Consider the following 26,007-nt stretch of genomic DNA (forward strand, 5'->3'; position numbering starts at 1 on the left):
TTTGGCTGTACGTTTTGTTAGTATGTTTTTGCTTCCGAGGCTCACTGATGACACAGTGGGCAATTACGCACATTTTTTTATACTTTACACCATTAATCGGTTTAGTTAATTTCTGTTTTCTGTTATAAATATCTTGCACATATAATCGATTAATTAAAAAAAAATTGTGTCACAGACAAAAGGATTTTATTCTGATTAGCCAATGCAAGGAAAAAATATTGTTAATGTTACGTGTTCAGATATCTACATGTTTGTTTCAAATTTTCTTACATTAATTTACTCAACGTTGCTTTATCTGCGTTGAGACTCGTTAAGCAGATTTTAATTAGGAGAATCGGGAATACGGATTAGTACAAAACTTTCACAATGCTGAAACTAAGTAGATAAAACTTTTTCAACTAATTAATGAAGTTGTTTAATAGGATTGTCTTATACACGCATCCGACACTTTATAATAGTTGACTATGTATCTGTATAACAGTGAAAATGCCTATGGCCGCTATAAAAGCCGCAGATAAGTATAAATAGCCTTGTCTGTAATTTAAATTGTTAGTATATTTATGATGAATTTAATTTAAATATTTTAGTAACTGCAGCCATTTAATTAGGTTAGCGGTTAACTATTTTTACCAACACTTTTAAAAATATTTTCCTAAAACTGAAAATTTATATTATTTTTTCAAATACGCTGATGGCAGCTGTGCAGAAAATGTTACTGAATTAAAGTTCAAATTTCATCTTTTCCAATGCATTATTATTATTTAAATATTTTCTTCATATTTAAATAACTGCCGCCTTATAAATTTTCTCCCTCAAACAACGTTTACATAACAATATAAGATTTGTACCCAATGTTAATTCAATAAGAAAAAGTTTGTTTACGCACGTTGTTACTTCTTGTCTACTTTACCCGGAAACCGGAAAATCGGTCGTTATTCTTAACACAAAAAATAAACACTAACGTTCAACAAGAGACGTAATTGAGATAAACAGGTGTATATTCTACTTTTATAACTTTCTAACTTCGTGTAACATATAACAAAATCTCAAAAGTTTGTCTACGAAGTTACTTCACCTTTCGGTTCAGCTCTATACATTTCTTTCCTTATATAAACCAATTTGTTTCTACTTAGGGATTGATCAAATTATTTTTGAATTGGATAGCAATATATGTAGTTTTGTATAAATATTAATGTTATTTTAGAGTAAAGTAATTTTCAATGAGGGCAATACGAACTGAAGATGAACAGGCCGGGCTACGAATACACCGTGCCTGTCTCCACCACATATTATCCGACGAACAGTCGGCCACCACAATATGAACACGGATATGGCCAACTTACCTCAGTTCCCGTCTACAGTCCATCAGCGCATCCCCTTTCAAATTATGCCGACATCTACGAGGGCAACAATGATACCACTCTTCGAGCCGAGGAAAGACATTGGTATATAGAAAACCATAAGAATGTACAACCAAATCACACTAATAATGAGACTATACCAGAAGTTAAAGTTAAGAAAGAGGAAGAGAAGAAAACTGATACGCAAATCGTAAGATCTGAAGCAGCACAAGCAAGACAGAGGAGGAAGGAAAACCGATGTTCCTGTGAATGTTGGCCTAGTTCTGACAATAATGATGTGCAAATTGCAAATGGGAACGCAACGACGAGATCTCTGTCAGGGGTCGACATGGTGGCGTCTTATGGCGTATACGGCTCTTCACAAGATGATGAAAGCTCTGGGTTTGGTCGCATGTCTGAGAAGAATGCATATTCTCAGACAAGTACTGCCCAAGTCCAGGGTGTGATAGTGAATCAGCAGGGAAATAGTGCAGTGGTTAGAACTGCCAGTGCAGACTCTACTTCGTGTGCGAAGTGTTGTGTGTGGTCATCGAACCCACAAGTAGCGAACTCTGAAGACTATTGCTGGCTACATTATTGTAGACCAGCCCTTATTGTGTTGTTGTTGCTGTTTTTTCTAGTTTTGTTGGGCGTTTCTACAGGGTTTCTATTGACAAATAACTGTAAGTATATTAGATGTTATCATTTATTTCCTCTTAAAAACTCTTAGAATGACTTTTAGAAGTCTTAGATTAAGAATAACAGCAAGTTTCAACGACACTAGAAAAAGTTATAAATTCTATTTCTTCACAACTAAAATTTATCTAACAAACAAAAGGTTGCCTTTTTATGTACTTCAGTAAATGTTACGAAGCATGGTATGAGCAAGGTATTAAGCAACCTAGGTGACCCCTAAATTAGTGCCTAAAATTAGTGCAACAATGGCGTTTTATTAATATGAAACTGAAAATCACCGAACAAGTTCACATTTATGTAAAGATTTTGAAAAACTTAAATCTAAAGTAAAAAGAAATCGATACGTTTAATAACCAAGCCATAGAAATAAGGAGCATTTTATTTTAATATTAAAGGCAACGTATGCGTATGACTTTTACCTGTAATTCAAAGTTGATTCAGTTGAAATGAAATAGTGAGGTGTACAAGTATAGGAGGGGTCGAGAGTGTGGCGCTGCTCTCATTTTTCTCTCTGACAGAACATTTATTTTAGTGCCACTTCGAACGCCACGTAGACGATTTTTAAATTGCAACAAAGCTAATGAATTTTAAATTAAATCACCGTTTTAATCAAAATCAAACAGAGATAACGATTAGTGAAATATCATTATAATATAAAATATCATTAAAAATACAAGAATTACAGTTTGTTTTTTTTGAGATATAATGTTATAGTAGAAAAGATTGCAGTTGTATTAATTATATATACGCTGTCTACAGACTCTTCGTACTTACGTCATTAAAACAATGACGTAAGGCAACCTCTAAGATAAACTTAATAAAAAAAAAAATTCAACTTTAGTAAAAACGTGTGTCGTGTAAATATTTTGTACCTAGTTGAAGAGAGAGAGAGTTAGTAGTACAGATAGTATTATTAATTATCAAATTATAGCCACTTATGGTGACGCTGAATCAAACAATATAGTGTTATGTTTAGTAAACAACCGTCCAAGTTGTACTGACAATTGTAACAATTGTACAAAAGTAAAAAAGTGCCATTTCGAACTCTATTCAATGCTCCATCGAAAAGTCGAAACGGTTTGTTCGAATTTTTCGCATTTTTTTGTCGAAGGAATTAATTTCCACCATCGCTCGGGCACACTGATTCACGAGTCACGTTCGGCTTAGCTGGGGATGCTGAGCGCGAATGGTTAATCGAACGATTAATTTTCACACTGTTTGAGCACAAAATTCTATAGTTATAGTCAGTATTGATCCATGATCTGTGGCTTAATAAATCTCCCCTGAAGATTATTATTTTTATCTCGAAAACAATACCATTGTTTTGGATTACTTCTTATACCAAGCCAGTGTAGTTTTCCATCCATAATCCAAGGGCCATTATTATCCTTTGATTAAGTCCACGTATTACAAAAGTTAAATAATAAAACGAAGACAATTTCCAAACTGACTAAAATTCTAATCATACCATTAATTTCATAATAAATCACATCGAACCGCTCTAACGCATAAATGAAAACAAATTATATCAATTTATTGCAAATTTCATGATATACTTGCTAATTAATAAAATTTAATGGTTTTAAATAGCCACCAAATTATGAACGACCCCCCACAGGTGATTAAAAAACATTATAAATCACGCATAGCCGCCCGTGTCCTACACAATACAGTAATTGAGTATGAAGCTATAATTTATACAACGATAGTGAATTTGAATAACTGCCTCTTAGCACGCAGATTACTGGATTAACAAGAATACAATGAATAGTGCCTTAAATGTACGAATCAGAAAGAAATATGGCCAACGTGATTTAGGGGTTTGGGGCAAGGCTCTGGCGGTTGCGTTGAATTGAAATCAAAATATCTAGTTCTATTCGATGTGAAGTATAAGCCTACTACTGTAATTTATTGGTTAATTAAACGATTGAACCGTAGTGATATATGTTTTACGTGTTATCAAACTTGTATTAATGCTTGGTGTACTAATATGTTTTTTAGGATTATTTATATTTGAAGGATGTTATTATCCTTAATCTGTGTATAAATAATCATGAAACTCATTGGACGTGATACAAAATTACGAAGTAATCCTATAGATATTAGATACTATATATATATATATATTTTCTAAAATTATCCTATGCTGAAACCGAAAGCATTCTTCTTGTGCAACATTTGATTATTTATAAAATTGTTTAATATGGAATTAATTGTCAAGTCCACATAATCATCAAGAGATTAGCTGCCCACGACACGATCACTTTCACCATTTCATGTTAGGATTCCCTTACGTACAACGGAACTATTGAGCGTCTAAGTGCGGAAACAGGGTCCACATGGACCATGGGAATCCCGTTCAAAGCGCTGTTGATTTTTAGAGAAACTTTGTGATTCATTTTACTATGATTATTGACAAAAACCATATACAACTTATGCGTGTAATGTAACACGTGCAGTACTTAAATTATTAGACTTATAAGCAACTTTGAGATATAAAACATATTTGTTGCCGCTAGTTCATATAGCTACGAACGTCAACAGTAAAAAATTATACTTCCTTGACTAGCCACAAATCCCTAAGTCCGTGTTCCGTAACGGAGGGTGTAATTTGTTACATGTACGATAAAGACAGGTGTTTTTCTAAGTATTAATTACCACCCCATATATTAAGACTACGCAATATTCTTTGAAACAAAGTATTATTTAGAAATAGCACTGTGTCATTTAATTATATATTTATAATCAAAAATGTGTTGCCAAGAAACGGCTGTTAATAAACACAAAAAATATGGAGAAACCTTAAAGAACACGTTTAATCATAAAATTGTGTTTGTACACAATATAAAACTTTTAGGGCGTGTTGGAAGCCATAAAGCTGTCAAGGGCAATACAAGGTATTTTTTCAGTCGCAAAACCTTTTTTGTGATTGTCATCATACATCGATATGATAAAGTTAGAAGGGTATTTAGATCCCACCTGGCGGTGCGTGATTGCCGCCTGACACCAGTAATATCCGGCTGGCCGCTGCCCAGAGATGATATCAATTTCAATTTGTTGCGGCGCTATTGCTGCTTCTACTCGATTCGGGTAGATCGATTCCACTTCACTTTCCTTTTGCTTTCCTATATAACTTCTACTTCTATTCGATTGAAACGTTTTCGACTCCAGTATTCGGATATTCTGTGCAGATTTAATCTATGCCGCGATATTAAATATGGTATCCGCATTATGAGTCAGTTCGATTACTAATTAACTATCAATTTCACATTTTACTATGTGCTCTTACTGATATTAGACTTCTAATTTGTCGATTTAAATGAATTAGTGTATGTAATATACATAAAGCATTTTACGTATATTTTCTAAGTTTGTCTCAATGTAAAAATATTGATAAATTAACGACAAGTTATAAAAATACTAAAATGATATTTAACAAAAAAATTTGTCAGTTGAGACTTCAAACCTTATATAGACGTTCCACTACTAAGCGTTTCTTTAGACTCATTTTGGCGCATACCACCGTTATGTGGACTGAGCTTCCCGTCATGATATATCCAAGTTACAAACAAGTGGCATACTACTTCCTAATAGGCCGGCATCGCATTCGCTACCATTCCACTTAACATAGAGTGGACATCTTGCCCGTTTACTAGTAAAAAATTTTGTATCATTGTTAGAATTTATAGCCCAAAATACAATTTAAAGACAGGTATTAAGGCCCTATCCCAACACATTACTTTGTCTCGGGGCAGACTGCGGTGCGCAGTGGAGAGCTGGATAACTGAGGCGCGCCAGCCCGTAATAACAATTGGTTATGTAAACCATTAAATTAATGAAGTTTTGTCAATGTTTATTTCCTGAAATGGATTACTTGGCTTGCTATAAAATATATCGTGTAAATTTCAAAACCATATTCTGTATAAGTATTTGTCAGAAAAGTGTCAAGAATTTATTGTTATTTAAAGGTGTATCGATCTTCCATAATGGGTACCCATAAACTACGCAACTCCACCATATATTTTTTCCATTTCATACACCCTACTTTAAGAAACGATGACAACAATGGACTGAAACAATGCACGTTTTTGGAATTTGGCGACGTGATAGGTCCTTAAATAGCATTTATAACTAAACACAAACTAGCTGATCGGCCTCGTTTGCCGCAGGAGTGGACACCGCTTGTAATTTAATAGCCGTATGTAAAAGACAGAGACACCTCCAGGCTCCATCCAATTTGCAATAAAACAATATAGCGCACTCCAACGCCGTGTTGCGACCGCCGACCTCTTTTATTTTATATTTAAGGGCATAATGATGCTAATGCCAAGACCTTTGTGGTATTTTCCTAAATATTAAATTAATATGTTTAATATCCGTCGCGGTCGTTCATCATTGAGCATTTTTAAGACAGTTTCTGCCGCGCACCACTACACTTACCATTTACACACTGAAGTATTTCCGAACCAATTCAACTAAATAAAAAAGCCAGCAACGCATTTGCGAGACTTCTGGTAATGACTAGGGGTGGCGGCGGTATCTCTTATCACCAGATGAGCCCTGATGATGATTTGGCCCCTTTTATATGAAAAGAAAAATGGTTACTTCTTAAAATATCGTGTTTTATTCTATCTTATACTTGGAAATATTTATAAGGCATTTATCAACATCAATTCTTATTCTTCAAATAACTTAACCAGATTTGTCCTGTAGTTTCATTCGCGTTTATGTGAGACCCGCTTTAAAAATCATTAATGCGTGCCTGCTATTTCATCATTTTTATGTTACGAAGGTAGGTATTTAAATGATGACATCTAACATATTCATGATAATGAAATGGCAAGTTCAAAATTAAATACTTATGATGATTAACTAACTTTCGATAAAGATTAAGCTATATACATATACAGTGTATTTGCAGATATTTATGTATCCTATATCAGAAGAGTTAATTTTTTTTGTTTCTGTTAAGTATATTTTTTCCTTTTTATTGTATTTGTAATATCTATTTTTGCACTTCTTGCCTACCTTATGTAATCCATGTTTTTTTTTCCTTCACTCGCAGTGGTTGCCTGGAAGATCTCGCTCCAAAGCGATAAGGCCGCCAGTTGCTTTTCATCAAATTATGTTTATTATTATTTTTCCTTTTATGTAATGCAACGAAGTGTAAATAAATAAATAAATATATATATATAATTGACGAATACTTAAATGATAGGATCATTTAATCCTTGGGATTGATTTGCTCCAGTTTAAACAATTTGTATTAAAAACTAGGCGATTGAAAAGAGTCGCGGAATGTTTCTTGCCAGTTCTTCTTGCCCGCTCTACGCCCTTGCGAACTGGTAGTAAATGTAAATTTATAATTAATTTAATTTCTTGACGTTTGTAAGTGTACCTGTTTACCTATATGAATAAAGATATTTTGATTTGATTTGAATTTTTCTTTTCTGCAGATTAACTTTTATACTTATTCATCAATCTATAAAACGTGCTTTTGCGTTTATGTTTCCTATTATCAAGCCTGAATACCACAGAAATTTTACATACCTATACAATACTTACTACATACATACTAAATACGTAATTATATTTTTGTACAATTTTGTTAAGGTAATAAGAAGACTTTATTTATTGTATGATTTTGTAAATTGGTACAGTAGTTTTATTTTTATCGTGAACTTTTAACTTGACTTTGAAGTACATTTAAACAGAACATAAACAACATAACTAAAAAAAATTAAGCAATATTAACAAATATTTATATCAGTATCTACTAATTCCAGTAGTAGTAGTAGTTTTATATATTTGCATGGAACAGATACAATAAACCGAAATAAATTATTTGATTTCACAGTAAACTTACATACCCAAACCTTAATTCATAATTACTTTATTATTGCGTTATACTTTTGGTTCTACTGAGTACAACAATATTATAACTGAATGACAGAAAAATCTAGAAGACGTTCTTGTTTTGTTTTTCATACAATTATTCTTTGTTACAGATTTACATTACCAACCACGACCACCGGCCCCCGAAGGTTTGTAGTTTACGACTTCTAAAGTGTGAAACGATTCCTTTCTCATCAGCACGGAGATAACTTTTATATTATTTGCTTAAATAAATAAGACTATTTTATTAACAAAGGCTCTAGCGTGTATCCCTCATTTTTGAGGGCATGCGCATGGCACAATAATCCATATGAACATATATTATATGGATTTTTTTATATGTGCGCTAACTGCACTTGCGCATACGGCAAAGGCAAACATTCTAAGAAAACCAACATGTCAAACCCTACTATCGATGACATAACATGCCTATAAAATAAACATGATCGAGAAACGTATGTAATCTGAGGACAAGACCCATTTATTTTTAGGTCGTAGGATCACTATTGTATTTTCTATAAATTAAGTAATAAAGTTAGGGAAAAGGGAATAAAACTTTTGATTCTAATAAAAACCTTGCCTAGCTTAATTCCGAAACTCATCGTGTTCTCCACCTAATGCATTGTACTTCTGCCTTCAAAATAACGAATTTTTATAAAATTTCAGCGTTTTATTTGCTAAGCACATATATAAATAATACTATCATAGAAATTAACAGCACTTTTAAATTTGAAACTCGAAAAATTATTTGAGGAAATTCTTTGTGTAAAGGTACAGATGAGTAGAAAAGCTTATCTGCGGCTCACACAAGCACGTACGTTGCGGGTGACATGCCAACTACGTAGAGTGCCAGCAAAATTGCTTTGTTCATACTCAGTGGGAGCGCTTTTGCTCGCATTACTCAGTAAATGCTCCGGTATGATTTCCTCGTAATTAATTAATAAAGTTATTAGCATCTGAACTTTAGAAGCTATTTATTTTAACGTTGTTTTATAAATATGTTGAACATTGAAAAGCATTGCTACGCATAATAAATAGTAATTTTGCATATAAATCAGAATTTATTCGCGTGATCATGAATGATTCGTTTATGTCGAGATTAAGCATTCTGATAAACGAGCTAAGTGTGAACATCCATAGTTGCTCCCCTCATACTTTAAAATCGATTTTTGTTTAGTTTTTTGTAATTTTAATTATATGATTAGTAATTGTTTCTTTTTTGTAATGTTTTGTTTAATAATGTTTTTTATTGATATTTGTATGATCTCTAAATGTATGCCATGTTTGCCTTTAAGTGCTTGTTACATTAAGCATTGTATTTTGTGTTTGTTTTTACCAATGTATCAATGTGCCGAGCGTTGGCAAGCTTTATCAATAAAAAAAAGTTTTCTAATAAAAAAATATATTTTCTATAAACAATTTTCTATCTTGGCCTTTGGGCACCAGCAACAGTTTCCTAATTTACTAATTTTCTTCTATTCAAATTCACCATCACTTTTATCTCCCCTCCTGCTCCATTTATATTGAACCAAACGATTCGCTTCCTAACACTTTGTTTGTTTCTTACAAAATTGTTATTTCCGGCTGCTTTCTTTCCTTAAGCGGATTCATCTGAAGCTTTCATAAAAGTCGAGGAAATGAGTTCGCGGTTGAATCTTGATGCTTGAAGTAATCTCACTTTGAAAAATTTATTCAGTCTTTGACGGTTTATGTTAATACTGTACCTTACTGTTGTATTATGGTCAAAAGAGTACGACGATGTAATGGTATGTTATATGCCAGCAGTTTATCAAAGTTTAGTTTCTCTCGGTAATCAGTAGGAAACAAACAAATAAAGATGTATCTATTTAAACTCAAACAAATATTTTGTTGCGAAGAACGGCCGAGTGATCACTAAATTATGTCATATTATATTACCAACTGAGCTATGGATGCTATTTATATTTTTAACAAATTGATATCCAAAAGATAGTAGCAGTAATATAGAATGAGAAATACAATGTTTTCTAAATTCTCAAACAAAAAAATATATATATGAAAAGCTAAAGATAAAAAGATTTCCCACGGTAAACACGCCTTAGAATTTTAACTAGATGATAGAGATCGACAATTTCCAAAGCCAGTGAATACAATGCGGTGGCAAAACGGATATTCGTACCTTACTTTACCGTGTCTTAATAATTTAGTCACGGCTCCAACGACGCCTCGGTTGAAAATTGGAAATAGACTAGGTAATTGAGTTAAGGATTCGCTAAGAAATCACGTCTTTTCAAAGTTCAATTAGTTATATTATTAAGAAAATTGATAATATTTTGAAGCAATTACATTTCCAAATTTAAATAAAAACTAGAAAAACTATTTACTTTGTATATTTGTAGTAGTTCTTAAGAACCTTACGTTTTATGTAATTACGAACGAGTGCTAAATGGTTTTCGAAAGACTTAATTTAAATAAGTAATTTCAGAAAGGAATGAATGTTTTCCATTTTAATTGCATTGCATACCCGTCAATTCTCAATAAATACTTTATTATTGTAATTCTTTGAACCGTACTAGGTACGTGCAATTATATCAAAAGTGTCACAGCTACATAATAAGTAGTATGAATGCTATCATTTATCAAAATATGGTTTATCTAGGTGATATAGCTTATAGACAACATGTGCTTTATAAAATTATAAAACTTTATATCTATTTCATAGTGAGTAGTTCCATTATAAATATACATACTTAACCCGACACGATTTAGTAATTAGTTGATAAAAGTGTTTAACTGTTTTTATAAGTAGTATAAAGCTAAATAACTTATATACAGGCTAGTTCTAGTTCCCTATTGGCTTTAGAGATATATACAAACTATAGATATATATAAACTTCAATATTATACTCTTTATGAGTTGTGTGGTTATTAAAGTACAGAGCATTTATGGCAAAACTTTTTCTCCATAGAGGCCTGTGAAAAAACGTTTTGTCGTTGGGGAGCTGAATGTGTGTCATTAGGCGATGGCCGTGCCCACTGCGCTTGCCCTACAAGCTGCCCATCAGCAGCAACGCCGGTTTGTTCCACCGCGGGTCGGACATACAGAAACCATTGTTTCCTAAGAAAGGAGGCTTGCGAACGAAGATTAAACTTACGGGTCAAGCATGAGGGTGAATGTGGTAAGTTATTGTTCGCTATGTATTAGTTATTAATAATTATATAATCCCATGTTTGTTATACCATTGTACAGGTATTATAAAGATGTTTTTCATGTATAGAAACCGGGGAGCCCTGTAGTACTATGACCTGTCCACCTGGAACACGTTGTGTTGCGACCTTTGGCCAGGCTGAATGTCGGTGTCCTCGGAATTGTCAAAAGCGAAAGGTGGTATGCGGATCTGACGGCAGAGAATACCCCTCAGAGTGCCACGTCCATAAACACGCTTGCGACAACCAGCTTAATATCACAGTGAAATATCATGGAAAATGCGGTACGGAAAATTTAAAGAGCTTATTATAAGATTTATTTATTTTATTTAACAAGATAAGCTACCATTATATATTATTCCACTGCTGCTACTTTTAGAATTAATATCAGATACAAATCAATCATACACAGTAATGGATTTGAATATTTAGAATTAGATCTAACTATTTCTTACAATATCACTGGCAGCAAGCAGTACTTTTGCCAGTTAATTATTGTCTTTATGCCACATTGTACATGCCAGAAATTATGGAAATGAACTTTGCGTAAATATTTGTTAATCCCTTTATGTTATGTTGTGACAGTAGTCACAAATAAATAAATAAATGTATATATAGGGGGTGGACGGGCAAGAGAGGCTCACCTGCTGTTAAGTGATACCTTCGCCCATGGACACTTAATGCCAGAGGGCTCGCAATATCTAATAGTAAAGAAATAAAGTTGGGTTTTATTATTCGATTATAGCTGTAATTAAATACAACGAAATAAAACTAAAATATAAATGAAAGAGAAATGTCCAACATTTATTTCTTTTATTCCAGTTTTTATAAAGTAAAAGCAAAGGAAAAATCTTGACAGAGATTCTTTGAAGTCTCGCAAGGAAAACAGATTCTTAATTCAAACTTTCTTTAATATAACAATGAAGCATGTATAATCTTTTTATAGAATTGTCCCAGACGGTTCGATTTAAACTAATTTTGTACCGAGTGCCCGCACATTCAGTCCTTTGAGAGATTTACTGTTTACCTTACTAGCTCGCTTTTATACCTACATTAAATGGTTCGTCTTGGACTTTGAAATATTTGAGATGAGAAATTATGTCGCACTTGGATGCTTTTATTCTTTGGAAATCAAATTGAGTTCAAGCTTAAAGTAAAGGACGTATTTTAATTTCTCCGACCTCATTTTATTGCTTTTGTTATATCAACGAAATATATGTTACTCAAGTATTTGTTTTGTCCCATAACAAAGAATTACTTCAATTACTTTGAGAGTTTATTCACCGAGTTCAACGTGTCGATTCTCGATTAGCAATTATTTGTCTATAGAAAAATCACGTGTGGTCTAGTTAGATTTTTCAATTGATATAAATAGTCCTATATGATCTATCACTTTCTATAATAATGAGAATTTGATACCACACCAATAAATATATAACCTATACTAAAATTGTAACGCGTGTTTGCTTTCGATTGGTTAATCGCGCTTGTTTCAGGAACTAATTATTCGAATTTTAAATTCTTTGTGTGCATCCATATATACGTAAATAGAAGTATGTCTATTATTAGTCCGGTCAATTTAGAAATCCAAGGTCACAAAAATTCCCACTTGGCTGAATATTGGTAGGATTGTTCAATACACTATTATATAGGAAATGTGAAAAGTCCTCATCGATCCGGCACGTGCAAAAACTAACTTTTTGAGTCGTTATATCTCAAAAACGGTGGCTCTTAGGAAAAAAGTATATAGACATTTTTGTAGATAATTATCTGAACTACAATTTTTGACAGAGCTAATTTTATGATAAATCTTACCATTTTGCTGAAAATCGCAAAAAAGCGTTTTTGTGACCCTTGACACCGAGTATTTTTTTTTGTACGTGCCGAATCGATGAGGGCTTTTCACATTTCCTTAATAATAGTGTATTGAACAATTCTACCAATATTTAGCCAAGTGGGAATTTTTGTAACCTCACCCCTATTTTTTAGTCTAATTTGACCGGACTATATATAATAAAACAGAATCGCCCTAGTAGGATCGAAGTATCTATGAAAACAGTTAAAAACGCATTCGCGTTTTATTTTTTTCGGAACACGTAGTCTAACGTAGAAACGTTGTGAAAATAATTTAAAAGTTTTCCGGCGAATACTAATGTCTACAATGTATGAAAGTCGAGACAGTTGTTCGTTAAGTCAACAGAAGTTTATCCAGAGGGTACACGTGTTCGACAATTTTAGAATAATAACAAATGTTTGTAGAGGAATAATTTTACATAAAATATGAGTATACATACCTAATTATAATAAAGTTATAACCAGTTTGTAATTGAATTCCTTTTGGTTTTAAATATACACATAATTGCACAGTATCTCTAGTATAGTATCCTTTTAGATATTTAGTTTTATTAATTTAATTTTCTATACCCCAAATTATATAATCAAGTTTGAATTTTGCAACTTGTCTTCTAAAAAAAAGCGACTAAAATATCTTGACTAGTCGTACTGAGGACGAAAATTAATAAAACTATTTATTGAAACTTTTAAAGATATAGTATAACATTTTTATGCTAAATAAATTTTATTATTACATAGATCCCTGCGCGGACCATGAATGCACTGATGGCAGTGTGTGTCAACTGAATGAGGTACGTGCCCCGGTTTGTCGTTGTGGCCCTGCGTGTGATCTGATCGTTCAACCTGGTTCAGGTGTATGTGGATCCGATTACAAAGACTATATAAGCGAGTGCAGTCTACGCCAAGAGTCCTGCCGAACGAGGCAACAGTTGTCCATAGCTTACAGAGGAGAGTGCGCATCAGGTAATAGTTTACCATTTTTTTTAATTCATCGTATATACTAAAATTAACATACTCATGATTATATAAGCACTTAAAATCATTAAAGTTATAGATACTAAAACCTTTGTTCCATATTATTTACTAAAATATTACGTATTTTGCAATATTAAAGTCAGCTAAGTGACCCATTAATAACATTCGTAATATTTCCAATCTGTCTACGTCAAACAAAACATTTCAAATTGAAGTTCCAAATAGAATTATTCTAAAGAGGAATTTGAAACAAAATATTTTGGTTTAACAAATATTCACCTCGATGTCTGCCTCTAATCTATAATTAAATCTGTCTCCGTAAACACAAATATCCCCCGCTTATTGAGGTACAGTTTGTAAGATATTTGTTCAAAAGAAAGTAATTGGAGCATCCAAGCGTGCACTGTCCAAAGGAATTGTGACAGCAACGATATAATTCAATTATCTAAAGTTATTAACTCAATATTTGAAAGGCCGTTTGTTGTGTTTTATCAGTTGTTTTAACCAGATATGATTGCTTCGTCTTTGTGAGATTAAAATTTCTCTTGGCTTTTATAATGTTATTGACTTTTATTACGTTGTCAAGGGGAATAGAAAAGAGAGAGCATATGATATAGTATTTAATAGCTAGTAGTAGGTTTAGAGGTTTTATATTCAACTGCTGATCATGAATTCTCGGATATGATTATCAATATTGCATTATTTATTTCTTAAGAACAAACATAGAGAATCACTCAAGGTTCGAATACAGTAAAAAGTATTAAATAACAATAGTTTTAAAGTATCAAGCACCTTTCTTCTAGCTTATTTATTTGAAAATCTAAATTAAGTCTTACTTCAGAAGATATATAAATATGTTTACCAATCAAGCCGACTTAAGGTTTGTATACAATCTACAACAATTTCCGCAGTGATAAATTGCTTCAGTCATCTTATTTTTAAAACTTCAAAAGAGAAAAATAGCAATACCTTAAAAATATAGCTTTAATGGGATTTTATTACCCGATTAAGATTGACATTATGATTTATTAAATAATGTTATTGGTCTAAATATAAAATATGTGTGGTCTCAGTATAAAATATGGTCGATAGAATGATAATCGAAGTTTTGTATTGATTTGTCGTAGCCCAACATCCGTGCGAATCTGTCAAGTGCAGTATGCGAGAGTTATGCAGTTTAGATGCACGTGGAGTCGCTGTATGCGGCTGTGGTCCAGAATGTGAGAAGGTGATGAGACCAGTCTGTGGAAGTGACAGTCGTACCTATGACAACCCTTGCCAGCTGCACCGAGCTGCGTGTTTAGAGAACCGGGAGATTCGAGTTGCTTATATGGGTGCTTGTGGTATGTAGCGTTCTTCTGTTCTAAAATAACCCCCTTTCTTTCTATGTAATGAGTGACAATAAATTATAGCTTTTTCTTCAACAGGAGAAGAAAACCCATGTGCCCAAGCAAGTTGTCCCTGGGGAGGAGCTTGCATAGCACACGGTGGCACTGCGCGTTGTTCTTGTCCTGTTTGTGACTCCAGTCTAGCGCCCGTGTGTGCAACAGACCACAATACATATGGAAGCGAGTGCAAAATGCGTATGCACGCCTGTCAAGAGGGTATCGGGGAACATCAACTCAAAGTCCTTTATAATGGTACTTGCTGTAAGTATATTATGTCTTTATTGAGTTACTTTTTCACGGAAAAGGAAAATTTTCACGTGTGACCAATTTACAATTGTAATTTATAATACGAGATATATTAATAGTTTATTATTAAACATAATATTTTTATTATTAAAAAAAATGTATATAAATAAATAAACAAATAAATAGTAAAAACTATTGAACGAAGTTCGCAATTATTTCCAACAATACATAGACTGAATGGCGAATATACTCGTTGTCATTGACAAGTATCATTCGAATTTCGAATGTCGAATTGTGTCATGAAATCCTGGCTGTATGGACTAAAGTCCTTTGCCTTTCCCATTAGGGATAAATTGAAGAAAAAAAATGTGTCATGAAATACTTTTACGCTCAGGTGCTTATCCCAAATAAGAGGCCTAATTGTTATGAGACTTTGTATAGGAGATTTCTACATAAAAATCTTACTAGTCACAATAGCGACTATAAGATTAAATAGGCTAAAAGAAAACCATCAAAGCATAATCAAATATATATTAAAATTTAAAATGGCAAGTTTACAGTTAAACTTGATAAAATTTAAATTCTTAAAGAAAATATTTATTTTATCAAATATATTTTATACTTTAGATTTGAACCGGTGCCAACTAAATGAGACACTGCACTCAACTAAGATAATATTTTAGAAACTAAGCAGTTTTATGTCGAATTGCAGCGGAATTTTTTTTGCTGCCAGTTTAAACTTTTTCAACGTAAAATTTAATGAGCAGTGAATCCTCACCATTCAAGCAGTATAGAAATAGTAAAGATTCAAATGAATATTATTAATGATTCGAGAACATGAATGGCAGAAAGAGCTACATACATATTAAAAGTTTTTATAAAGAACACTAAGATGTGTTAGTACAAAATAGTATATACAATATACATATGTTCCTAATAGTACATTTTGTTCGGAATTCACATACATCCTGTAAATGATATAAAATTAACCAAAGGTTATATTTATTGTAACCTTCTATAAAAAAATATTTATGTCAAAGAGTATTACTTACATGAAATATTATTTACCTTGCCTAGAAACTTAATAAAACACTCGTGGAGGATTTTATTGGGTCGTCTATCATAAGAATCTTTTCAAAAGCACCATTCAAACAATTTTCACTAACCTTTTTGTTATTCGCTAATATAAAAAGCGGTACCTGAGGATATTTTCATCAGTCATTCAGATTTAAGCCCCGCTTTCCGCAGCGAATGTAAAAGTAAAGATGAAATCAATTATAAAATTCTCTCGGAAGAAAAATCGCTATCAATTTCCCGTGATGAAAGTCGTCGTCTTTTATAAAGTTGTCAATAAAATACGCACAGGATTCCTTTGGCATAAAAATGCTTTTATAAAGAGCGAGCTTGTTTTAATATCCAGACGATATAATAAAACAATGTAAAAAATCACGTACATGTTCAGACGATTAAAACCGTTAGCGAACAAAATCGCTATTAATACTACTTTTAACGTTCACTAATTAGTCTCTAGGTCTATCGAATTGGACAGGTTAATGTAGACTTTAATGGTATTCAGGTACGATATCAACTTGGCCCTTAATTTGAATGGCTAATTCACATCACATAGAAACGCGTTGATTAGTAGCATGAAATCCATCAGCCACTGCGCTCGTTGAAATGTCAATTAGTGATTAAAACGGCTCCAGTGAATAATGAAAAGAGGCACGGATTAATGGGCGGAGACAAAGGATTAATTTTACACAATCTTATTGGTTATTGAATCAATATTGAACGACGCTATCCTTCAGTAATAGCTTTCATATTTTAATGAAATCTCTTTCAGAGGGTTTAGCTTGCTACTTTGAGAATCGCTTTCTAAGACTTTTACTTTAGTTTTAAGAATATTTTGCTTCGTTTGGAACGACGTTGATGGACAGATTTACGACTTAGATATTTTGAACAAAGTCTGTTGAGACTTCATTCAATTTCAAAGATAGTGGTCTCTTTGGTGGAGTGATTTTATTGCCATTGCTCAAGGCAAAAAATAAATCTTTGTAAATTTCGTTCATATTATTTCTAGCTTGACTCTTGGCAAACTAGAAATAATATGTATATGACATGAAAAAATTTTTAATTGTTAATTGTGAATAATTTTAATTGTTGATAATTTTTAATAACAAACTAAGAATATAAATTAATTGCTAGAGCAATATAGAAATATATTTCAAATAACACTGGCATAAGCATATTTTTTTTAGTAACATGTGGAGATATCGTTTGCCTTGGCGGCGGTGACTGTGAGGTGGACGTCCTAACTGGTCGCCCTGTATGTCGCTGTATCCACAATTGCACTGATACTCAGGTATGAATAATTAAGACTTTATTCTTCATAACTTTTCCATTTCAACTATTAAGGCACTCTCATGCTGGACCAAGTAACGTTTTGTTAATACGCATTTAACACTCTCTTGTACGGTAAAATAATACGTCGCGAGAAATCCTGCGTTTCTCAAAATTCTAAAAAAATCTGAGATGCAGAGAGCTTACTATTATTTTATCTTATTATTACTCGTATTTTAATAGCTTTAGGTGGTACATTAGGACTTTATTACAGTTTGTAAAACTCATATTTTATTACCAACCGATACATAAAAGCCTAAAAATTGTTAATTCTGTACTGCAATTGTTTTTGTCTTATTTTATACAAATCTATATTAATATTTAGTAGATATGTAGATATTATTAAATTTATATAAGAATAATAAGAATATACAAGAAAATTTATTAAATTTAGAAAAATTTTTAAACAGTTTGTAAAACTCATATTTTATTACCAACCGATACATAAAAGCCTAAAAATTGTTAATTCTGTACTGCAATTGTTTTTGTCTTATTTTATACAAATCTATATTAATATTTAGTAGATATGTAGATATTATTAAATTTATATAAGAATAATAAGAATATACAAGAAAATTTATTAAATTTAGAAAAAATTTTAAATATAGGCGAGTTGTATTACGAAATCGCGTAATGCTATTTACTAATAGATAACCAATACATTAATATTATTAATTATATATCATGAATGATATACATTAAATGTTGCCCAGTCTTCTGTGCTTCTGTTTTAATTTTACCAAATTCAATTAAGCCAATTATATTTTATACACTAATTATTATTTTGCTACTAGATTGATACTCTGGCTGCATCGATATTTAATCAAGAGATATGTTGATCCCGTGTTGAAACATTTTTGTATGTGTCATGCATTCTCGGCGCGTTATTAGCGTGATATTATGACAGTTGTAAAGTGAATATCCAAAATCGGGGAAAAGCTTTTAAAAAATGTTTAGCTATAACTATAATCTATTTTGGTATCTACTGGATGCAAATGTCATGATTACCACTCTAGTATTTTTGCTTGAACTGCATTTAGCTTTATATACTATTGAATTAAGTTTTTTTTAAATGAGGTAATATAATTGATTTAAAAGTCAACATTTTAATAAGTATATTATTAATTTATATAATATAATTATATATAATATAATTTATATAATTATATTATATATAATTATTTATAATATGCAAAATATGTTTGCATATTTTGAAGAGATAATTCGAGTGTAATTTTAGAATAGTTCTTTTTTTCTTATCAATTGCTGGTTTTTGACAGGATGTAGTATGTGGAAATGATGGACAAACATACAGATCTCAGTGTAAATTAGACTCAACTGCATGTCGAGAGCAGAGTGACCTCCGGCTGGCTTATAATGGCGACTGTGGTAAGTACTTACCTGAATCTAGGATTAGGATTTTAGTATTATGGTCAATAACTTTCAATAGTAATAATGACTATGGAGTTATAATTATTATTGACCATTGAATAGTCGTTAATTATAGATATAACAACATTGAAAAATTAAATAAACTAGTCATATTAACGGTTTTAAACTAATTTGTCTTTGATATCATAATTGACAGTTGCAGGTGACACTAACACCATTGCTGTAACAAAATAATAAAGACTATGAAATCACTACAGGCCATCATATAAAATATGAATCTGAAACATAATTAATATTCTAATCTTATACATATTTAATATTTTTGTTACAATATATAAATTTGCGCCGATACGGCCATACCGATTCCAGCGCGTTCCTTGCGCTGTTTTAGATTGCGACAACTTTAAACAAGGCATCACTCATTACCAGATCTAGCCAACATACAAGGCATCACCCACCCTGGTTTCAGCCAACAAGACCAGGGTCAAGGATACGCATGGTGGCCAGCCAGCGTTTTAGGAAGGATATTGGATAGGAAAAACATTTTTTTGATCATAAACATATCAATGCATATATACAAAATAATTATTACCTTTAATTAGATCAGTTATAGTAATTCAATTCAATTATCTAGATCCAATAACGTCAGTAGAAGAGGTAGAGGCCTCCTCACATGAAACGGTCTCCGACGAATCTTCCGCCCATACGGTCGATTCGACTGAACTATTAACTCTTGCCATGGCGTTCAATGAATTGCTCCAACTGGTTAATCAGCCAACCACAACATGTAAACCGCCTCGGCCTGCTGACATTTAGGTTAAGAATTATGAAGCAGTTCTTCTTATAAGCCGTCAAATGACAGCTTCGTGAACATTGTTATTTAAACTTTGTTTGGTTTATTCAAAAAATAGTACGTACACCTGCTAATACATTTATCATTAAAACAATTTTCACAAATGTGAGATATTAAAGATGGCGTTACAATTTACAGGAATTTTCTCGTGCAATTAGTAACCGCATTTACAATGATGTTAAGTGATACCGCCGCCCATGGACACTCAATGCCAGAGGGTTCGCGAGTGCGTTGCCGGCCTTTTAAGAATTGGTACGCTCTTCTCTTGAAGGACCCTAAGTCGAATTGGTTCGGCAATACTTCAGTGGGCAGCTGGTTCCACAAAGTGGTGGTGAGCGTCTAAAACAGGGATCAGTGGCCCTCATTCTTAAACACTCATAAATTTACACAAATAAATATTTTAATTAGTTTCTTTAGATTCCACACTTGCCCTTTGCGATAAGCTATTGCAGTCAATCAATTTAGACTAGGCAATATTGTACGGTTGGATACACCTTAACTGAATAGATTTAGCCGTAAATCCTAATTATTAGTATTGAACCGATGTTACTGAATGGGTGAAATTATGCAGCTAGACGACTATGACGTAATGTCTATAGTATAAACAAGTGTATACAAGGAGTATACACAGTAGTACAAACAAAAAAGGAAGACTAAAGAATATATCAATATATGAAGCTTATATTTATACAGCATTATTCTTATGCGTAAGTGTAATTTTTTATTGGTTAATTAACAATTCGTTTTATATATTCTTCTTCTAATGCCTCTCCAATACTCGAAGAATCAGTGTTCATCTCGTCATACTTCTTCTTACTTTTATTTAATATATAAACGACTGAAATTTCTTTATCACTTATAAAATAGTACAAATGTAAAATCTTGTACCTTACTGCTTTTTATTCCGTAGCGTAGCTGGTAACCTTTAAATGTAGTAATAACCGATAAATTTAATAAAATCATTTTTAAATAATTATTATAAAAACCAATTTATTTCAATTATCATATTCAATAATTTTACAGTCAATGTTTTCATATCTGAAATTTATATTCGACTACAAAGTGACAGAAACAGAGATGTTTAATTTGTCAACTGTCATCTCCTTTTGTGTATATATACAGAATATTTTCTGTGCCCAATACTAGACGATTGTTTTCTGCGCACTCTAGCACCAGTCTTTACTTCTGTTTAATTTTTTAGTCCTTAGTTTTTGTTTCTAGGTTTTTTTATGTTTTATACATTATATAATTTCATAAGTAAATTGTATATCATTCTCAAGTTCAATTTCTTACCAAAGTAGCGGTACAAAACTGCTTGATAAAAAACTACTATTACCGAATAAGACCATAATTTTATAGATATTAAAAATATATGTATTTCATATAATAGGTATGTCATAACAAAACGTGATTCATTAATAGGTTCATTTTCCTTTCATTTAACCAAATTATAAAGACTTGGGATAATTATATTAAACGTGAACAATACCAGCCTCGTCCTTTTTAAATGCGGTTACTAATTGCACGAGAAAATTACTGTAAATTGTAACGCCATCTTTAATTTCTCACATTTGTAAAAATTGTTTTCGTGATAAATGTATTAGCAGGTATACGTACTATTTTTTGAATAAATAATCATAAAGTTTAAACAACAGTATTCATTATGCTAGGAGTACTTAACATTAATTAAATTAAATATGCTAGATGCTGTATAATAAAGTACATTGATAAAATGTTACAAATACTATTCTACTTAGTTGATATGTTTTAAAGTAATAGATATTTAAAAGAAGGTTTTATGAAAATGTAAAATATTCACGGCTGTACTGCTTCTAATAATAGGCAGGTAAGATAGTAAGGAGCACAGAAAACAAGTTTTATTATTGTTTAAATTAGAGTGAATTGCGGCGGAATATTACCTGATATTATTAAACCAAACCAACCAAACTTCAGGGTAATGTAACTTTACTTTTGGGCATTAAGAGATTGTCCAAAATTTTAATTAGTGTTCGTCAACATATGAGTAATAATGAAACAGGGACAACAAAGGATATTATGAAACTGTGAAGTGGCATCAGAACTTTAATATTAACGTATTATGTGCCATCGGGATAAAGTTTTGGGGATTATGAACGTGGGTCTAACAGCTAATATAACACTAAGTAACTGTACATTTTCGTCTGATTAATCATATCATGATAATTCATATATTTATCTAAACGTATTCTATGGAAGGACCTAGTAGGCAAAAAAAACGCTTAAATAAAATAGGCGAAATTTAATTAATACGTGAAATTAATTTTATGACTATACATGAATTAAATATATTGTAATTTATAGTACTTTGTAATCAACCTCCTAATGACATTTTGATATGCAATTATAAACCAGCGAGTGAATTATTATATATTTTTTTTATACAACAATAATAATGTTTCAATATATTGACAAAATGTACAAACAAGCGGTTATACAGGTTAGTTACTAATGAAATAAAAAACATTTAGTTCGGACTAATACATAGGTTGTATTATCTTCTCTTCCATTCCAAATACTAAAAATCAAAATATGAGATGAATTTTATACGAAATTACTACTAAGTAAAACGCATTTAAGAGCGAATAAATCCACCGACAATTTTTCATATTAATGTTAATTCACGAGATATTACTCATTCTCATAGACAAATCAAAAAAGCAAAAATAGTACCATTATGGTCGAAGTGAAATTAAAGGGACATTATATATGAATTAATTATTATAGTCCATTTACGTAATTATTTTTCAATTAAGGCCGCTCGGGCTACATTTATATTTTATGTGTCAAATGTGTGTATCAAACAATGTATAAAAGATATACATTGTAAAGTAATCATAATTTTGTAATTATGAAATAAATGGCTAAACCCTTTCAGAAATTTATCTGGTTCTGGCCAAGCTATCTAAAAGTTTTAATTAACAGACATACCTTTCCAAATTTCTTTTTTTCTCCCCAAGCTAAAATAATTTTTAATTCTTCACAACCAGCTTTTCGCGAAGCGGTAATCGACCGCGTTCACGAGGATTTCATTTTGTTGGAAAGTAGCAAACAATCGTTATTAAATTTTCACGGTCTCTTCCTCCATTCTTCATTGCGGAAAACAAAAATCTAAACATATCTGTCCGGAGAATGTAATGAAATAACGAGGGAACACTATTGTCTTAACGCGTTTTTAGTTTTCGTACGTTTTCTATTTTGTTTCAGCTTTATGTGAGGGAGTGCAGTGCTCTTTTGGGGCCCACTGTGTAGCTGGAGAATGCTTGTGTCCCACCGATTGTATGGGCGCTCCTCATGAACCAGTATGTAGCAGTTCTATGCAAACATATCCCAATGAATGCGAACTTCAAAAGGCAGCATGTGGAGTGCCACCACCGACGAAACTTCACGTTATTTTCTATGGTGACTGCAAAGATAGACTTGCTGTTGTACCACCTATAGCTATGAGTAAGTAGTGTTTTAATGTTAACGCATGAACTATGTATGACTTTAATCATATTAAATATTTCTATAGTATGACTAACCTCTCTTATATACTCATCATTATACTAAAAGTTTTGTACGATCGCAAACAAAATAGTTACTATCGGACCGCCATCAACTTCGGTTGTTGGCTGTAATTCCAATAAAGCGACCTATCCGGATCAATTAACTAACTTTCCGCTTTATCGCTTGACTAACACGCAAATATTTGCTTGACGCGAGTAGCAACAACCGCGATGACTACAACCGAGGCTGAGCAAGAGTTTACGGATTCTTTGGGTGCAACGGATGGGGAGTCGACAAGTGCATCTGCTTGCCGCGATATCCGTTGCGATTTTGACGCCAGCTGTGAAATCGGTGTAGACGGCTATCCCCGTTGCTCTTGCCTCTTCGAATGTCCAACGGAAGATGAATATTTTCCGGTCTGTGCGTCCGACTTTCGACTTTATCCAAGTTTGTGCGCGATGCGGAAGGAGGGATGCCAGAAGCAATTAGAGCTTAGATTACGACCGCTGGATTTATGTAAAGGTTTGTTTTGCTTATATAATTTATTCTAAATACTTTAAACAATTTTAGAACCGGAACCTAGCTGTGATGTTTGGCTTATTTTTTTAAATTTTAGGTACAAACTGCCTTTTCGTAAACTGTTTAGTTTCTTGAGGGGATCACAAACATAGATTTAAATTAATATATCTTAAACAAAATTTCATTGTTATTACAACGCTGTAGTCAAAATATAAACTTATTTATTTTAATCCTTTTACCAGAATCAAGCAACTATTTTAAATAACAGACCAAAGATAAAAATAATAGTTTCAGGAAAAAGAAATCATTCTACTACTACGTTTGGCTTATCGATTTATAAATTTAATTTGCCGATTTGCTTTTACTAGATTATCATACAGTGGCAGACATTATTTACCAAAACACTAAGCAGTATCTAATTTATAGGCATGGAAGTCAGGCCTTGTGGGAACAGCAAAGCAATGATCGATTTATCTACGGGTCTTGAAATAGACTGCGGGAACGGGCCCCATCGACAGGACTGTCCTCTGGGGAGCTACTGCCACATCACACTCACAGCGGCCAGATGTTGTCCGAAAAGTAAGCTAAACTTATATACCATAAATGCAATTATATAAAATAATATGAATTCTGTGTTTTTAAAAACAATGTAATCGTTAATGCTACATTTAGTCGAAATACGAATCCCAAAATATAAAATACATTTTAAATGCAAAACAGAAAGCTCATCCCGTGGGCGCAGAGCATTTCGGGGGTTCAACTGAATACGTGATGATTTCTGTTTAAAAATGTGTAAAATAATTTTCAAATGCAGATGATCGTACGTTCCGCTTTTATTTACATATTCATAAATAACTTTGGCAAGCGCTCCATTTTGTGAAACTTTGCAGGATACTAAAGTATAAGACCGAGCAAATTGGATAAAATCACGCACGCCCAAGCGGCTTTGAGTCACTTATTCTGGTGTTATAAAATGCACTTTGTGTTGCGCTTAAACCTGAATTTATATGCAGATGACATGAAGCAAGAGGAAGATAAGAAGGTGCTGCATTGTTCAGACAGCGTGTTTGGTTGTTGCGGGGATGGTGTGACGTCAGCATCGGGCCCTAATGAGGAGGGTTGCCCGGTTACAAGCTCAAGTTGTGGTTGCAATCGCTTGGGGTCGGTGTCTGATCAGTGCGATGATAGCGGTCAGTGCGTGTGTCGGCCGGGCGTTGGTGGACTTAAGTGCGACAGATGCGAGCCTGGCTACTGGGGTCTGCCGCGTATAGGCTCAGGACACACTGGTTGTATTCGTAAGTCACAATTAGAGCCATCGTGTACCTTAACTACTACTTTTATTTTTTTTAATTACAGTTGAATTTGGAAAAAAGTAATATAAAAGAAAAATAAATGCTTAATATGTAACATTATTATATATTTAACATAACAACAATATTTGATGTGAGCGTTTTGGATTTAATATAGTATAAAACCAGTAAACCAGGAAACGTCACGTTTTCCTTTGCCGTACGAGTGAGAGTTGAGATGCGAACATATACAGCCATTGGTTTACTTTCCGGTAATGAACCCACTACCTAAAAATAAATAAAATAAAATACGTTTATTTTTGGAACATAAGATCATCTAGGCATCACTTATTCCACGTCAATCAATTCGAACCTGTAACCTCAGGGATGAGAATCGCTGAAGCCAACACTGCTCGTAATAATATTACAAGATAATATTTAAGCAATGA

The 26,007-nt window shown here is 32.6% G+C and overlaps 1 protein-coding gene across 4 annotated transcripts in view; it reads left to right on the forward strand.

Annotated features, from left to right (window-relative positions):
* LOC110995789 (agrin) overlaps nucleotides 1-26,007 on the forward strand; it is a 111,278-nt gene that overhangs the window by 75,436 nt on the left and 9,835 nt on the right. For 2 of the 4 annotated variants that reach the window (XM_045628119.1, XM_045628135.1), the window contains exons 2-13: nucleotides 8,045-8,080; nucleotides 10,880-11,089; nucleotides 11,189-11,401; nucleotides 13,710-13,934; nucleotides 15,074-15,289; nucleotides 15,374-15,595; nucleotides 17,839-17,942; nucleotides 19,261-19,369; nucleotides 23,469-23,708; nucleotides 23,970-24,272; nucleotides 24,696-24,848; nucleotides 25,283-25,564. In XM_045628119.1, the coding sequence (XP_045484075.1) occupies nucleotides 8,045-8,080; nucleotides 10,880-11,089; nucleotides 11,189-11,401; nucleotides 13,710-13,934; nucleotides 15,074-15,289; nucleotides 15,374-15,595; nucleotides 17,839-17,942; nucleotides 19,261-19,369; nucleotides 23,469-23,708; nucleotides 23,970-24,272; nucleotides 24,696-24,848; nucleotides 25,283-25,564 (2,313 nt within the window). Of the gene's footprint in view, nucleotides 1-1,200; nucleotides 2,024-8,044; nucleotides 8,081-10,879; nucleotides 11,090-11,188; nucleotides 11,402-13,709; nucleotides 13,935-15,073; nucleotides 15,290-15,373; nucleotides 15,596-17,838; nucleotides 17,943-19,260; nucleotides 19,370-23,468; nucleotides 23,709-23,969; nucleotides 24,273-24,695; nucleotides 24,849-25,282; nucleotides 25,565-26,007 lie in introns of those variants that run through there. The other 2 variants (XM_045628101.1, XM_045628195.1) reach the window with 2 other exon arrangements.

This window comes from Pieris rapae, chromosome 1 (genome assembly GCF_905147795.1).
Source record: "Pieris rapae chromosome 1, ilPieRapa1.1, whole genome shotgun sequence".
Classification (NCBI taxonomy): Eukaryota; Metazoa; Arthropoda; class Insecta; order Lepidoptera; family Pieridae; genus Pieris; species Pieris rapae.